Source organism: Passer domesticus, chromosome 3 (assembly GCF_036417665.1).
Source record: "Passer domesticus isolate bPasDom1 chromosome 3, bPasDom1.hap1, whole genome shotgun sequence".
NCBI classification, from domain to species: Eukaryota; Metazoa; Chordata; class Aves; order Passeriformes; family Passeridae; genus Passer; species Passer domesticus.
Window position 1 is genome coordinate 331,368 of NC_087476.1, and position 16,006 is coordinate 347,373.

A 16,006-nucleotide genomic window follows, 5' to 3' on the forward strand; every position below is an offset into this window, starting at 1 on the left:
GAGCACCCCTGTAAATACCTGTGAGCCCCAACTATCGGCGTGCAGCTGGAGGGAAAATTCCCCCGCTGTACCCAGCCTGCATTGCTCAGACTTTACCACATTAATTAATTAATTGATTGCTGCTTGAGTATTGGCCTGGTCAAGCTTCGAATTTATAACAGCTGGGGGTCCGGTTCTGTTCGGGATTCGGTTCTGTTCGGGATTGGGATCTGTTCGGATCCGGTTCGTTCCGATCCGGTTCGTTCGGATCCGGTTCCGTTCGGGAGGTTCCGGACTCGCTCGGGCCGGGCGGGGTCTCACCGCCGCGCCGCCAGGGGGCGCTGCCCGAGTGCGCGGCCCGAGGCGGGGTTTGGGGAGTGGGCGTGGTCATGCAAATCCCAGCGGGCAGGGGGCGGTGCGGTACCGATCAGTGGGCGTGTCTATGCAGATCATGTCCCGCCGCGCGGCATGCCGGGGCCTGTCCCGCGCCTGTCCCGCGCCCGGCCCGCGCTGGCCTGGCTTGTCCGCGGGCTTGGCGCGGGCCGGGCCGTGCGGGCCGGGCCTGAGGCGCGGGGCCGGGCGGGAGCGGGGCCGGGGCGGCGCTGGCCGTGTGGTGGCGAGGCGTGCGGCGGGCGGGGCCCGGGGGCGGCGCGGCGGGGCAGGCATACTTACCTGGCAGGGGAGACACCATGATCAGGCAGGTGGTTTTCCCAGGGCGAGGCTCATCCCTTGCACTCCGGGTGTGCTGACCCCTGCGATTTCCCCAAATGCGGGAAACTCGACTGCATAATTTGTGGTAGTGGGGGACTGCGTTCGCGCTCTCCCCTGGTCTCGTGGTCAATGACAGATGTGAGATGTGGAGTGGTTGTTTTCGTGGGGACCAGCACACCTCTGACTCTACCAGCGGCCGGATCCGGTTTGGCTCCCGGTTGTTCCCCGTTCCCCCCGGCGGTGACCCCACAGCTGCGGGCAGCTCCCGGTGTGGATGCTCCCGCTCATCCCCGCCTTGGCCCGAGCGTGCCGCAGCGCGTTTTCTGAAAACCACATTCACTCTGCTGTGAAAATTTCCAACGTTTGTTAAAGGACAACAGAAGACAACGACCATAGAGTGCATCTCGGCACTGAGCCAAGCCCACGCTGTTATCTTCGGGGTGCTCTTTAAATACCTTTTAATTGCATCAGATCTTTGCATATCCATAAACTAGATTACATATTCCAGGAACTATTTTACACGGTGCCTCCTCGGGTCTGCCTTTTCAGAGAGTGTGTTTTCCTTGGCTGCGGTTTTGGCTCCTTCTCTTTATCACTCCCAGTCTGGGCGCTGGCCCACGCTGCCTTCCGATGGTGAGTGCTGATAGTTGGCAGGTCTGTGCAGGTGTCCCCATCCTGTGTTCATTGGATCTTATCCCATCCCAGCAGGCATTTAACACAAGCACACTGACATCAGCTATTTCACTATTACGTCTAAGCTTAATTAACAGTAGAAACATAAACTATATCTTTATTGCAAAGTTACTTTAACCCTACACAGACAAACCCACTTTACTATTTCGAAAAGCCAGTATTATAATATGTACCTGTAACAGTGGGAGCTTGCACGGCCCCATCCCAGGGGTTCCACCACTCACCCACCCTTCCCCTGGGAAGGACCCAGACGGACACACAGCGAGGAGCTGCAGCTTTATTGACCCCCAGAGCCCCCTGGCCACAGAGCCTCCAGCCAGGCAGGGTCCCTGCCCTGCTCAGGGCGCCTTGGCCTTCCTCCGCTGGGTGCCCCACAGCAGCAGGGACAGCGACACGGTGGCAGCGCCCAGGATTCCTCCGAAGAGAAGCGTGGGGAAGGCGCCCTGCCCGGGACCAGGAGTGAGCATCACGGCCCCCCGCAGCCCCTGCTGCTCCAGCCCGGGCGAGGGGCGTCCCGCAGGCTCTCACCTCACGCAGGCACTTGTAGCCGTGGAAGGGGCTGTCACAGAGGCACTGGACGAGGCCGGGGCCGTCGGGGGCACACGCAGAGTTCTCAGGACACGGCCAGGCTGGCACAGCAGGGCAGAGCAGAGCAGGGCTCAGGGGCCAGGCCAGACCCCGCTGCCAGCCCCACGCACCCAGTGCCCCCCATACCGAGCGGCACGGAGCTGTTGCAGGGGTCCCTCTGTCCCTGGCACAGCCGGGCGCTCCTGTCCACCGTCACGTCCTGCCAGGCGTCGCTCCCTCCCGGACACTGCAGCGCCGCCGGCACCGCGCTGGGGACACAGCTCAGCACGGGCCCCGCGCCACCCCCAGCCCCGGCCCCCCGGCACTCACAGGCTCTGCAGCTGGACGAAGCCCAGGAAGGAGCCACCGGGCAGAGCTGTCAGCGGGTTCTCAGTCAGGTCCCTGCGAGCACACAGACCTTCAGCCCCGTGCGGCACCCCGGCCTGGCAGCACAGGGGTACCCCCGGCACCTCGGGCAGCTCGGGCAGTTCCCATGCCCTGCCACCCCCTGCCCACCCGAGCCCTGGCAGTGCAGCCCTGCAGACAGGGCTCAAAGGTCTGCGGAGCTGCTGAGGGGCAGCTTGGTCATTAACAAAGACTCTGATGAGCTGAGGTGCCACAGTGAGGAGCAGCTTGGTCATTAACACTGATGGGCTGAGGTGTCACGGTGAGGGGCAGCTTGGTCATTAACACTGATGAGCTGAGGTGCCATGGTGAGGGGCAGCTTGGTCATTAACAAAAGCTCTGATGAGCTGAGGTGTCACGGTGAGGGGCAGCTTGGTCATTAACAAAAGCACTGATGAGCTGAGGTGTCACGGTGCCCTGAGGGCCACCACGGCTCACTGGGCTCATCTGGACACCTCGCCCTGAGCCCGGCCAGTGCCCTGGACGTGGCTCCTCCCTGCCTCCTGTCTCTCCAACCCGGGATGAGGACACTGTGGGACTGTGGCAAAAGCCAAGGTGTGACCATGTGGCTCCTCTCACCTGCCAGCACGGGCCCCCACTGGCTGTCCTGTGACAGTGCACACCATGACAGCTCCAGAAGGATCTGTCCCCCGCTCCCCTGGGCACAGGGCTGAGGCTGCCTGGACAGACAGGTCCCAGGGCTCCCAGTTCAAAACTGGGGGTGGTTTCTGTTTGGTCACACCCTGTGGACTGACAGCCACGAGGGCAGGGAGCGGCCAGTGGCCCTGGGACCAGCAGGGCACGGCTGTGCTGGCCCCGGCCCATGGGAATGTCCCCCCAAACCTGCCCCAATCCCCTCTGCCAGCCCGGCCCAGCTCCTGGCAGGGGCCAGAGGGGGCCCAGGGGACTCACAGGACGATGGCAGCGGTGGCCTCGGCCAGTCCCGGGGGAACGCTGTGCAGGGAGCAGTTGCTCAGGTCCAGCCTGGGAAGGGACAGTGCTTGGGGACACAGCAGCATGCCTGTCCCCCACCCCTGCCCCTGACACCTTTGTGACCCCCAGCACCCACCTGCGCCCCCCGCACCGCCCAGGATGCTCCAGCCAGGCGTTCCCCAGCCCCGCCATTCCCCTGGCACCGCTGTGGACCCAAAACCCATCCCGGCACCTCCATCCCCCCAGCACCCCCTTCACGTGGCCCCCGACCCCCCAGCACCCCCGATTCGCCCCCAGCCTGTGCATCCCCCGTACCCCAGGAGCCGCCCCGGGGACGCGCCCCGCTCCCGGCAGCAGCGCCCGTCGCTCTCGGTGTCGCGCCGGGACTCACAGAACCGGGACACGAGGGAGCCGTTCCGCGGCGGCCCCGGGCACAGCCCGCACACCTGGGGAGGGCGAGGGGGCACGGGCAGCGCGGGCACACGGGCACCCCCGCCTCCCGAGCGTCCCGCCACCCCCGAGTGTGACCCGAACCCGCGGTACCGCCGCTCCCCGGAGAAGGAGAACCTCCCCGGCCTCGGGGCAACCCACGGCTTCCCTCCGAGCCGGCACCCCCGACCTCAGGACACCCCCGACCGGGGACTGACCGACCCTCGGTTCCCCCGGGACCTCCCGAGCCGGGCACTCCCGAGCCGGGCACCCCCTGACCTCCCGGCTCCTCTGACCCGTGACACCCCGTGGCCCCCGGAGCCCCCGGTTCCCGTGAGCCCGTTCCCGTCCCCGCGGCTCACCGCGGCCCCGCGGGCGGCCCGGGGCAGCAGCAGCAGCGGCAGCAGCAGCAGCAGCGCGGCCCCGCCAGCCCCGCGCATCCCGCTCCACCGGGCACCCCGAGCGGCCGGGGCAGCTCCGCGCCCGTTCCCCCTCCCGGTACGGCCCGGGCCAGCCGGAGGGACACCGGGGGGCGGTGACCGGCCGAGAGCGGCGCGGCGGGGCCGCACGGGCACCGGCACCGGGAGCGGGAGCGGAGCCGCGGTGACGCCGTCAGCGGCGGCCGGGCGGAAGCGGCGGCGGAGCGGCCCCGCCCGGCCCCGGCGTCATCCGGCGCGCCCCGGCTGCGGCGGCACATGGGGAGAGTGCTGCCGCCGCCGGTGAGTGTCGCACCGGGGCAAGGTCACCGCCGGCACCGGCACCGGCACCGCGCGCTCCGCGGGCAGCGCGGCCGCGGCTCCCGGGATGGGACACCGGGGACGGGGAGCAGAGCCCCGGGACGGGGACACCGGGGACGGGGAGCAGAGCCCCGGGATGGGACACCGGGGACGGGGAGCAGAGCCCCTGGCTGCGGGCACCGGGAACACCGGAGAGGGGAGCAGAGCCCCGGGATGGGGACAGCGGGGACAGCGGGGAAGGCGAGTGGAGCCCCTGAGAGCCCCGGGATGGGGACACCGGGGACAGCGGCGGCTCCAGCGGGGTCCCCGAGTGCGCGGGGTGACGAGGAAGGCTGCTGTGGAGCGTGAGGAGCGGGGCACCGGGGCAGGCAGGCTGGGCACGGCAGGGACAGGGACAGGGACGCCCCAGGGCCGGGAGAGCGGGACCCGGGGCTGCGGCTGCTGGGTTTTGTGGGGCACATTCTGGGGCCGCCTGGGTGAGGGGCAGCAGCCCCCAGAGGGGTGAGGGGGCCAGCAGAGCTTGGCACCACCGGGGGTGGGGTGTGGGGGCAGCAGAGCCCGGGGCACCGAGGGTCTGGGGCGCGGGAGCCTTGGGCCGGGGCCGTGCCGGAGGCTGGGGCTGGGCTGTCCCCGCCGGGGACGCGCTGTAACCTCCCCTGGTGTTTAGTCTGCACCGGGGAACGTGGGGGTGACCTTGGACCCTGGCCATGAGCTGCTGCACGTGGAGCCTGTCCTGGTCAGGGACAGGCCGGGGCTGGTGGTGGCAGAGACACTGCCCTCTCACCCCATTCCCCTCCCAGACGCTGCTGGCTCTGCCGAGCTGCAGAGCCCCGTGCCAGCTCAGCTGCCCCCGGCCCTGCGGCGGGCAGGCCCAGGCAGGCTGTGCCAGGGCTGCCAGGAGGGGCTCAGCCTAATCCCACCAAGCATTCCCCAGGCAAGCATTCCTCCAGGGATCATGGTGGGCACTGTGCCACTCCCTGGCTGCCACCCCTGCTCCAGATTTGCCCTCCCTGTGCCCCCAATGGTGGGACAGAAGGTCCCCCGCAGCCTGCACCCCCTCCCAGGCCAGGAGGGGGGTACCCACAGCCACAGCCCTGCTGCTCCCAGGTGCCGCAGTCCCAGTCCTCTGGGTGTCCCCTGGAAGCGGGGGCAGGCAGGGGCAGCAGTGTGCCCGGCTGTCCCCTCCTGCTGCCCAGGAGCCAGGGCAGGGGCAGCGCACAGGGGGCTCTGGGGGATCCCTGTCAGCGGGTCCGGGTGCCAGGGCCGGTGCATGCTCAGGTGTGTGCTGCACCTGGCTGATGCCCATGCCCAGGCTGCCCCCTGCCCGTTCCTCCGTGCTGGGGCGGTTCTGACGGGCCCTGGGCTGCTGGGGCGGCTGGGCTGGGCTGCCCCTGGCGCTGGTGGGACCGGCGCTGCCGGCTCTGTCGGGGCTGTGCCGTGCCGGGCTGGCTGGGCTCGGGTGGGAGTGGCACTGCGGGCTCAGCTCCGGGGGTGGTCGTGTTGGGTTTGGCTCAGGTGGGACGGGCTGTCCCGCACCGGAGGCGGCTCTGTTGAGCTTGGCCTGTTCTGCCGGGCCTGGCGGTGCCGGTGCTGCGGGGGGCCCGGGTGGGACTGTTTTTGCAGCCATTGTCTTGGTGCTCTTTGAAGACTCTCCAGTTTCCTTCAGCGGGGCAGGTGGGGTGGCCCGGGGGGGCCAAGCCCGGCCCAGAGGGAGGAGGAGGAGGAGGAGGAGGAGGAGGGACGGCCGCTCTCCGCGCTCTGGGTCCTTGAGGCTGAGGCAGAGCGAGCGAAGGTCCCCGCAGCACTGACACGTCCCTCCCGCAGCTGCCGGGGCCGGGCCGGGCCGGTCGGGACGCGCTGCCGGGCTCAGGTGTGCCCATGAGGCCGGCGGGGCAGCGGCGGGGCGGCGCGGGGACACGCTCGCCATGGAGTTCACGGCCATCGACTACAGCATCTTCGCCCTGCTGCTGGTGCTCTCCTCGGCCATCGGGCTCTTCTACGCCCTGAGCGGCGACCGGCAGCGCACGGTGCAGGAGTTCCTGCTGGCCAACCGTGACATGGGCTGCCTGCCCGTGGCCCTGTCCCTGCTGGCCTCCTTCCAGTCAGCTGTGGCCATCCTGGGCGTGCCGGCTGAGATCTTTCGCTTTGGCACCGAGTACTGGTTCCTCGGCTGCTCCTATTTCCTGGGGCTGCTCATCCCCGCGCACATCTTCATCCCCGTCTTCTACCGGCTGCGCATCACCAGCACCTATGAGGTGGGCACGGGAGGGCAGGGGGACATGGGAGGGACATGGAGAAGGCAGGGGGGACACGGTGAGGGGGCTGTGAGGAGCACAGAGCACCCTGCAGTCAGGTGCCCTGACCTCTCTCCTCGCAGTACCTGGAGCTGCGCTTCAACAAGACCGTGCGGGTCTTTGGCACCATCACCTTCATCTTCCAGATGGTGAGTGGGGCCGGGGCTGTGGGGCTGCAGGCTCTGGGGGCTGGCGTGGCTCAGCACTGCTCTCCCTCCCCGCAGGTCATCTACATGGGGGTGGTGCTCTACGCCCCCGCTCTGGCCCTCAACGCAGGTATGGTGAGCTCAGGTGTGGGGCTGTGCCAGGGAGCTGCTGCCCCTCACCCCGTTAATGTCCTCTGCCCCTTCCAGTGACAGGCTTTGACCTCTGGAGCGCCGTGCTGACCATGGGGCTGGTCTGCACACTCTACACCACGCTGGTGAGTCCCTGCGGCCGCGGGTGCCCGTGCCCTGCCCTGCCACGTGGGCACTGTCACCCTGTGCTGACGGGCGTCCCGTGTCCCACCAGGGTGGCCTGAAGGCCGTCATCTGGACAGATGTGTTCCAGACGCTGGTGATGCTGGCAGGGCAGGTCGCCGTCATCGTGGTGGGCGCCTGGCGGGTGGGGGGCATGGCCCGTGTCTGGCGCGTGGCTGAGCAGCAGGGCAAGATCGCCGGCATCGAGTGAGCCATCTCCCGGGACCCCTGTCCTGCCCTGGGGACACCTGGGGCAGCCCCGGCTGGGGGAGAGGGACCCCGGAGTGGCGGTGTGGGCCACCCCTGGTACCCTCTTTCCCGTGGGGCGTGGTGAGGTCACCACGAGCCCCCTGCTTCTCCTCGCAGCCTGGACCCCAACCCCCTGGAGCGCCACACCTTCTGGTCGCTGTCGGTGGGCGGCGTGTTCATGATGCTGTCGCTGTACGGGGTGAACCAGGCGCAGGTGCAGCGCTACCTGTGCGCCCGCAGCGAGCGCCAGGCCAAGCTGTGAGTGGGGCTGGGCTGGGCCCCCGCACCTGGGCTGGGCCCCCCGCCACCCCCCGCGGGCCCCCCGCCACCCCCCGAGTCTGACAGCCCCGCGGCGCCCGCAGCTCCTGCTACGCCGTGTTCCCCTGCCAGCAGATCGTGCTGTGCCTCAGCTGCCTCACGGGCCTCGTCATGTTTGTCTACAACCTGGAGCACCCACTGGCGCCCAGCCAGCGCCCTGCCTCCCCCGACCAGGTGGGTTAAGAGCCCCTCCCGTGTCCCCCCGCCGCCCCCAGCCCCGCACTGACCTCCCGCCACAGCTGGTGCTGTTCTTCGTGATGGACGTGCTGCAGGACCTGCCGGGGCTGCCCGGGCTCTTTGTCGCCTGCCTCTTCAGCGGCGCCCTCAGGTGAGTGGGCGGTGGCTCAGGTGTCCCCAGGTGTGCTCAGGTGTCCCGGCCGAGCCCCCTCCTGCTCCCTGTCCTCCCCAGCACCATCTCCTCCGCCTTCAACTCGCTGGCCACGGTGACCATGGAGGACCTGGTGCGGCCGCACTTCCCCGGGCTGTCGGAGTCGCGGGCCACGCTGCTCTCCAAGCTGCTGGGTGAGTAACGGGGGCTGGCTGGGGGGCAGCTGCGGGGCTGGCATGGCAGGGTGTACCCAGCACTGCTGTGACACCCCGCTCCCCTCCCCAGCTCTCGGTTACGGGCTGCTGTGCCTGGGGATGGCATACGTGTCCTCCATGCTGGGACCCGTGCTGCAGGTAGGCACGGGGCTGTGGCACCCCAGACGGGGTGGGGACCCCGGCTCTGGCACCCCAGATGGGGTGGGGACCCCGGCTCTGGCACCCCAGACGGGGTGGGGACCCCGGCCCTGGCACCCCAGACGGGGTGGGGACCCCGGCCCTGGCACCCCAGACGGGGTGGGGACCCCGGCCCTGGCACCCCAGATGGGGTGGGGACCCCGGCCCTGGCACCCCAGACGGGGTGGGGACCCCGGCCCTGGCACCCCAGACGGGGTGGGGACCCCGGCCCCGGCCCCTCCAGGGCACGGGGCTGGTGCTGAAGGCCGTGTCCCCACAGGCAGCCATCAGCATCTTCGGCATGGTGGGGGGCCCGCTCCTGGGGCTCTTCTGCCTGGGCATGTTCTTCCCCTGCGCCAACCCCACCGTGAGTGTCCCCGACCTGGCCGGCACCCCCAGCCCCGAGTGGGGGCGTGGGGGAGCTGTGGGGCACCCCGAGTCCGCACGGGGACCAGCGCCCTTCTCCATGCCCGCCACAGGGAGCCGTGGTGGGGCTGCTGGCCGGGCTGGCCATGGCCTTCTGGATCGGCATCGGCAGCTTCCTGCAGAGCACAGCGGGGGCCAAGGGGGTGTCCCCCGCCAACAGCACAGCACTGCCCACCGTGGGCAACCTCAGCGCCGTCCTGGCCACCACGCTGCTGCCCCCCAGCACGTCGGCACCCGCCCCGAGGTGAGCGAGGGGGGCTCGGGGGCTGGGGGTGCGGGGCGTGAGGTGCCCTGCACCCCCTGCTGACGCCGTGTCCCCCAGCCCCACGGGGCTGCAGCGCTTCTACAGCCTGTCCTACATGTGGTACAGCGCCCACAACTCCACCACCGTCATCCTGGTGGGGGTCCTGGTCAGCCTGCTCACCGGTGAGTGTGGGGGGCGCGGGGGCCGCCGCGCTGCCCCCGCCCCTCTCACACCCTGCGCCCCCAGGCCCCACGCCGCCGGCGGCCCTGGACCCCCGCACCATCTCCCCCGTGCTGCCGTGGCTGCTGTGCTGCCTGCCCCCCAAAATCCGGCGCTGGCTCTGCTGCGGGGCAGCCGGCCCTGCCCAGGTGAGGGACAGGCTCCCAGCACCCCGGGGGCCATGGGGGCACCCCGCTGCTGCCTGCCCTGTGCCTGCCCTGCCCGCTGTGTCCCCACAGGCCGCCGGGCACGCGGGCACTGCAGAGAAGAGCCATGGGGTGCCCAACGGGCTGTCCCCCCCCCGGCCCCGAGCAGGGGGAGGAGGGACAGGGCTACGTCCGCAGTGCCGGTGCCCCCATCTACGCCGTGCAGGAAACCTCCTTCTGAAGGCCTGGCCGGGGATCCACACCCGCCTGGGGCATCCTCAGGCGTGCCGAGATGGGCGGGTGGGCGGGCTGCCCCTCCGGGGGCTCTGGGACCACGGCGGGGGGCGCGGGAGCGGTGCCCCTCTGCAGCCGGGGCGCTGTGCGGTGCCCCCGGCCCAGCCAGTGCCTTACACACCGCTCCGGGCCCGGGCTGCCCCGCCCCGGGGTGCCCCGCGCCCCCCAGCCCCGTCACCCCCTCGTGTTTGGTGTTCCCCAATAAACGGTTCTGGAGCACAGGCCTGCAGGGTCCCACGGAGCTCCCCGCTGTACCCCGGGACCCCCTGGACCCCCAGGGGGCTGTCCCTGCTGTACCCCGGGACCCTGCCACCCCAGGGGGCTGTCCCTGTGTACCCCAGGACCCCCAGGGGGCTGTCCCTGTGTACCCCAGGACCCTGTCACCCCAGGCGGTGAGTGGGGTGTCTGCAGTGCCCCCCAGGAGCCCACAGGGTACCAACACTGCCGTGTCCCCAAACGCTGGGGTATTCCCACCGTCCCCCACAGGGACCCCATTTCTCCAGTCACTGGGGGCCCCGTGGAGCCACAGCACCGCCGTGTCCCCACGTATTGGGGGTCCCCCAGTACTGCCCCCCAGGAGCCGCCATTTCCCCTGGCACCGGGCTGTCCCCCCGGGATCCCCGGTCCGTGTCCCCCCGGATCCCCCGGTCCGTGTCCCCGCCACCGGGCTGTCCCCGTGTCCCCCCGTGTCCCCCCGGTCCGTGTCCCCGCCACCGGGCTGTCCCCGTGTCCCCCCGGTCCGTGTTCCCAGCACCGGGCTGTCCCCGTGTCCCCCAGGATCCCCCGGTCCGTGTCCCCCCGGTCCGTGTCCCCCCGGTCCGTGTCACCGGCACCGGGCTGTCCCCGCTGTCCCACGTGACCCCGAGGCCACGCCCCCTCCCCGGTTAGCCACACCCCCGCGGGTAACGGGGCGTGACGCAACAGCGCGTGACGTCACGCCGGTGTCATGGCGCCCCGGCGGCCCGCCGAGCTGTACCGGGCGCCGTTCCCGCTCTACACCGTCCGCCTGCACCCGCGGCGGCCGCTCGCCATCACCGCCGGCGGCGGGGGCGCCGCCAAGACCGGCATCCGCAATGGCGTGGTGCGGGGAGCGGGCACGGGGCGGCGGGGAGCGGGGCGCGGCAGGCTGGGGGGCCCGGGGAGGGCCCGGTGTGGCGGGGGGTGTGACACGGCGGGGCCTGGGGGGTGTGAGGGGCCCGGGAGGGTCTGACACGGCGGGGCCTGGGGGGTGTGAGGGGCTCAGGGGGGTCTGACACGGCGGGGCCTGGGGTGTCCCGGTGCCGGGGGTCCCGGTGTCCCGGGGTCCCGGTGCCCATGGGTCCCGGTGCCCGGTGTCCCGGTGCCCGGGGGTCCCGATGTCCCGGGTGTCCCGGTGCCCGGGGTCCCGGTGCCAGGGGTCCCGGTGCCCATGGGTCCCGGTGCCCATGGGTCCCGATGTCCCGGGGTCCCGGTGCCTGGGGTCCCGGTGCCGGGGGTCCCGGTGCCCATGGGTCCCGGTGCCCGGGGTCCCGGTGCCCGGGCAGCCCCGCGGCGGGGCCGTGACCGCTCCCCCCGGCCCGCAGCACTTCCTGCAGCTGGAGCAGATCGGCGGGCAGCTCAGCGCCTCGCTGCTGCACTGCCACGACACCGAGACCCGCGCCACCATGACCATGGCGCTGGCCGGGGATGTCATCGCCGCCGGGCAGGACAACAGCTGCCACATCCTGCGCTTCAGCCTGCAGGAGCCCGAGGCTGCGGGCAGCGCCGGGAAGGACGGTGAGACACCCTGCGCCGGCACTCGGCCCCGGGCTGGGCTTTGGGAGGGCCCTGGAGTCCCCTCCCGCCCGCCCTGGGTGCTGTGGGGGGATGAGGGGTGTTGTGGAGATAAGGCACTCTCTGAACAGCCCCGTGCCCACCCTGGAGCTCCCCCGTGCCTGCCCTGAATTCCCTCCCCTGGGTGCCGTGGGGCAGGGTGTGGGGTCTGCGGGGTGGCTTGGGCATGGGGCACTGCCTTGCACCCCTGCCCGCCCATCCTGACCCTTGTCTGTGCTTGCCCTGGGTACTGTGGTGAGCTTTGGGGAGGGACACTGCCCTGGGGCTCCCAGTGCCCCCCACCCTGGGATGCTGTGGCCATAGTGTGGGGGGCTGTGGGGTGCTTTGGGGCCAGGGTACAGCTGTGGACCTCCCATGGCCACCCTGGACCTTCCCTGCGCCTGCCCTGGGCGGTGGAGGGCAGGGAGTGGGGGAGAGCTGGGGTGTGGCTTGGGGATGGCATTGCCCTGAACCCCCCCAGCACTGTCACGGACCTGCCCCCTGTGCCTGCCTGGGGTGCCGTGTGAAGTTTGGGGTTTGGGCACTGTCCTGGAGCCCCCTGCCCCCCCAGTGCCTGCCTGGGGTGCCGTGGGGAGCTCTGGGGATGGAAGCCCTCCACTGCCTCGTGCCTGCCCGAGCCCTGCAATGCCTGACATGGGGAGCCTGGGTGCTGTGGGGCAGGGTGTGGGGAGCCATGGGTGCCATGGGCAGGGCCTGGGTGCCGCGGGGCAGGGTGTGGGGAGCCGTGGGGCAGGGCCTGGGATCTGTGGGGCTGCAGGGTGCTCTGGGCAGGAGCAGCGCCCCGCAGCCCGTGCCAGCCCATGCCAGCCCCGTGCCAGCCCCATGCCAGCCCCATGCCAGCCCGTGCCGGCCGTGTCCCCCGCAGGCAGCGCGGAGCGGGGTGCGCGGCGGCGGCGCGGGGCCGGCTCGGGGGCGCCGGGGGCCGCGCCGGGCCGGGCCCGCGAGGTGCGCGTGGAGAGCCTGCAGCGCGTGAGGACCGACTTCAGCCCCGACGCCCTGCAGAAGGCTGTGCGCTTCAGCGCCGACGGCGCCCTGCTCGCCACCGGCGGCGCCGACGGCTTCCTGCGCCTCTGGGAGGTGGGCACGGGCACCGGGACACGGCTGGGGGCACGGGGAGCTGGGGAGCCACGGCAGGCACGGGCAGCTGGGGAGCCACGGCAGGCACGGGCAGGCGTGGGGAGCTGGGGGTTGTAGGGAAGTGGATGTGGGGACAGGGGATTGAAAGGCAGGCACGGGGGGATGTGGGGATGTGGGAGGATGAATGTGGGAACAAAGGATTGAAGGGCAGGTGTGGGGGGATGTGGGAGAGTGGATGTGGGCACAGAGGATTGAAGGGCAGGCACAGGGAGCTGGGGGGATGTGAGGGAATGGATGTGGGAACAAAGGATTGAAGGGCAGGCATGGGGAGCCAGGGTGGGCACAAGCACCGGGGTGGGCAGGGGGAGCTGGGGGGACATGAGGGACTGGGTGTGGGAGCAGAGGATTGAAGGGCAGGCATGAGGGGATGTGGGGATGGGGGGGAATGGATGTAGGGACAGAGAATTGAAGGGCAGGCATGGGGAGCCAGGGTGGACACAGGGATCAGGGTGGGCACGGGGAGCTGGGGCAGACACGGAGGAGCAGCCATTGCTGTGCTGATGGCATCAGGCGTTGGGCAGGGACAGCTGGGAGCACCCTGTGCTCACCTAACGCTGCTCCCCCACACCTGCCTGGGACCATGGCAGGGCCTGGCCCTGCCCGGTGCCCACACCAGCTCTGCCCCTGCAGTTCCCCAGCATGAAGAAGACGTTGGAGTTCAGAGCCCACGACGGGGAAATTGAGGACATCGCGCTGGGCCCTGACAACAAGGTGGGTGTCAGGGGCTCCCCGGTTCCCTGCCCTGCAGGAGAGGGGCCTCAGACCCCTATGCTGTGTGCAGCAGGTGGTGACGGCGGGGAGGGACTTCCAGTGCTGCGTGTGGCAGCAGGACCAGCTGGTGACAGGGCTGCGCTGGCACGAGAACCTGCCTGGCATCCCCGACAAGGCCTATCGCTACCAGGCCTGCCGGTGAGGGCTGGGGTGGGGCTGGGGGCTGCACACGGAGCTGGGGGCAGAGCAGAGGGCTGGGGTGGGGCTGGGGGCTGCACACGGAGCTGGGGACAGAGCAGAGGGCTGGGGGCTGCACACGGAGCTGGGGGCAGAGCAGAGGGCTGGGGTGGGGCTGGGGGCTGCACACAGAGCTGGGGGCAGAGCAGAGGGCTGGGGTGGGCCTGGGGGCTGCACACAGAGCTGGGGGCAGAGCAGAGGGCTGGGGTGGGCCTGGGGGCTGCACACAGAGCTGGGGACAGAGCAGAGGGCTGGGGGCTGCACACAGAGCTGGGGGCAGATCAGAGGGCTGGGGTGGGGCTGGGGGCTGCACACGGAGCCTGGGGCAGAGCAGAGGGCTGGGGTGGGGCTGGGGGCTGCAGACAGAGCTGGGGGCAGATCAGAGGGCTGGGGGCTGCACACAGGGCTGGGGGCAGAGCAGAGGGCTGGGGTGGGGCTGGGGGCTGCAGACAGAGCTGGGGGCAGAGCAGAGGGCTGGGGTGGGGCTGGGGGCTGCAGACAGAGCTGGGGGCAGAGCAGAGGGCCGGCATTGAGGCACTGGGACTGGGCAGAGGGACAGGGAGGGCTGCTGGGGCTGGGGACAGGGCAGGGCGTGGGGCTAGGCTGTGGGTCATCAGGGCTGGGTCACGGGGCAGGAGGCGGGGAGGGGCTGCTGGGGCTGGGAATGGGGCCCCCCTGCCTGCTGCCCTGCTGCCCTGCTGCCCTGCCCCGTCACTGTTCCTGCTGGGTCTGTGGGAAGGGCTCTGTCCCCTGGGCTCTGCTGTGCGGGGAGGGGGCTGGGTTGGGGTTGGGTTGGGGCAGTGGTGGCGGCGAGGGGCTGCACCCCACGTCCCCCCGTGGCCCTGTCCTGGCAGGTTTGGGGCCGTGGAGGGCAGCGCCGGGGCCCTGCGGCTCTACACCGTGCAGGTGCCCCACAAGCGGGAGCGCCGGCCCCCGCCCTGCTACCTGACCAAGTGGGACGGGAAGAGCTTCCTGCCGCTGCTGACGCGGCCCTGCGGCTCCGAGGTGGTCTCCTGCCTCTCCATCAGGTAGCCCGGGGCCGGTGGGCACGGGGTGGGGGCCGTGGCAGCCCCCGCTCACCGCTCTCCCCCCGCAGCGACTCGGGCACCTTCCTGGGGCTGGGCACAGTGACGGGCTCGGTGGCCATCCACATTGCCTTCTCGCTGCAGGTGAGCCGGGCAGGGCTGGGGGCAGCGCCGCCGGCCCCCGCAGCCCCTCACCTCCTGTGTGCCCCCAGAGGCTGTACTACGTGAAGGAGGCCCATGGCATCGTGGTGACCGACGTGGCCTTCGTCCCCGAGAGCCGGCCGGGGCGGGAGCTGCTGGGGGGCCACGAGGCTGCCCTGCTCAGCGTGGCCGTGGACAGCCGCTGCAAGCTGCACCTGCTGCCCACCCGCCGTACGTCCGGGGCTGCTCCCGGGGCCGGGCCCCTCTGCTCCTGCTCCGCAGGGGGGGCTGCAGCCTGCTCTGACCCCTCCCTGTCCCACAGGCTCCCTCCCTGTCTGGCTGCTGCTGCTGCTCTGTGCCGGGCTCATCGTGGCCACCATCTTGCTGCTGCAGCTCGCCTTCCCAGGCTTCCTGTAGCCCCCCGGCCCCCGGAGGGTCCCCCTGGCACCAGGAGCGACCCCCCAGCCTCCTCCTCCTCCCCCACACAGACTGTGAAGGACACGAGGGACCAGCCTGGCCGCGCTGTCCCCGCTGGCGCTCGGGGAGCAGGCGGGTCCAGGGAGCCCGCAGGGCCCGTCCCTGTGGGACCGTGCTGGCAGCAGGGCAGGGCTGGCCCGGGACAGGGCCGTGTCCCGCCCCAGGAGAGGGGTCCCGCTCCCCCCGCCCTGCTGCTGCCATTAAACTGGAGCATGAAGGCAGTGCTGTCCGCGTGTGCTGGGGGAGCGGCTCAGGGCATCGCCCCCGGGACCGGTGTGCCCTCGGGGCCGGTCGGGGGCACGGGGCTGGCTGCCCGGAGCCCCCGGGGCCGTGCGTACCGGCACGGGCCGGCCCCGGCCCTCGCCCGTGCTGCTGCGGGGCCCGGGGGTCGGTGACGCTGGGCTGGCCCGGGACCGTGGGGGGCTCGGGGGGTCTCACCCACCGCCGTGGCCCCGTGCCTGCTGCGACCACGAGCCCATCCCGGGCCCCGGTTACCCCGGCGCTGCCCCGGGGCACCTGCGTGCGGCTGAATCCCTGCTGCCCGCGGGCCGGGCAGGGCAGGGCAGGGCCGGGCCGGGCGGGGCCGTTCCCGGCCGCGGTGGCAGAGCCGAGGCGTGCCGGCTACGTGGCCCCGGGGCGGGGCG

The 16,006-nt window shown here is 71.3% G+C and overlaps 3 protein-coding genes and 1 non-coding gene across 6 annotated transcripts; 3 read left to right on the forward strand and 1 right to left on the reverse strand.

The window, feature by feature from the left end:
- Positions 1-643: 643 nt before the first annotated feature.
- LOC135298280 (U1 spliceosomal RNA) lies at positions 644-807 on the forward strand. The gene has a single exon (XR_010360279.1). It is a non-coding gene; the product is annotated as a U1 spliceosomal RNA (small nuclear RNA).
- Positions 808-1,646: 839 nt separating this feature from the next.
- ATRAID (all-trans retinoic acid induced differentiation factor) lies at positions 1,647-4,331 on the reverse strand. The gene is made up of 7 exons (XM_064411397.1): positions 4,080-4,331; positions 3,604-3,734; positions 3,268-3,339; positions 2,281-2,352; positions 2,098-2,219; positions 1,912-2,012; positions 1,647-1,826 (listed from the first exon to the last, which is right to left on the reverse strand). The coding sequence occupies exons 1-7, from the start codon at positions 4,155-4,157 to the stop codon at positions 1,722-1,724; spliced, it is 681 nt and encodes a 226-aa protein (XP_064267467.1). The 5' UTR covers positions 4,158-4,331; the 3' UTR covers positions 1,647-1,721.
- A 30-nt stretch (positions 4,332-4,361) lies between these two features.
- On the forward strand, positions 4,362-9,900 carry SLC5A6 (solute carrier family 5 member 6). The gene is given in 17 exon segments (XM_064411396.1): positions 4,362-4,436; positions 6,279-6,709; positions 6,832-6,897; positions 6,973-7,024; positions 7,102-7,169; positions 7,259-7,413; positions 7,573-7,713; positions 7,818-7,947; positions 8,013-8,101; positions 8,183-8,295; positions 8,387-8,454; positions 8,774-8,860; positions 8,973-9,163; positions 9,242-9,345; positions 9,410-9,531; positions 9,622-9,689; positions 9,691-9,900. Coding segments are annotated over 16 exon segments (1,863 nt in total). The 5' UTR covers positions 4,362-4,436; positions 6,279-6,379; the 3' UTR covers positions 9,770-9,900.
- An 821-nt stretch (positions 9,901-10,721) lies between these two features.
- PREB (prolactin regulatory element binding) lies at positions 10,722-15,584 on the forward strand. Of its 3 annotated transcripts, none has more exons than XM_064411404.1 (9): positions 10,722-10,903; positions 11,397-11,577; positions 12,500-12,711; positions 13,402-13,482; positions 13,553-13,680; positions 14,574-14,747; positions 14,816-14,888; positions 14,957-15,116; positions 15,208-15,584. In XM_064411404.1, the coding sequence occupies exons 1-9, from the start codon at positions 10,769-10,771 to the stop codon at positions 15,300-15,302; spliced, it is 1,239 nt and encodes a 412-aa protein (XP_064267474.1). In that variant the 5' UTR covers positions 10,722-10,768; the 3' UTR covers positions 15,303-15,584. The 3 variants fall into 3 exon arrangements, with proteins under 3 accessions (XP_064267474.1, XP_064267472.1, XP_064267473.1); XM_064411402.1 differs by having other exon boundaries at positions 10,723-10,903; positions 11,385-11,577; XM_064411403.1 differs by having other exon boundaries at positions 10,723-10,903; positions 11,385-11,577; positions 13,556-13,680.
- The last annotated feature ends 422 nt before the right edge of the window (positions 15,585-16,006 follow it).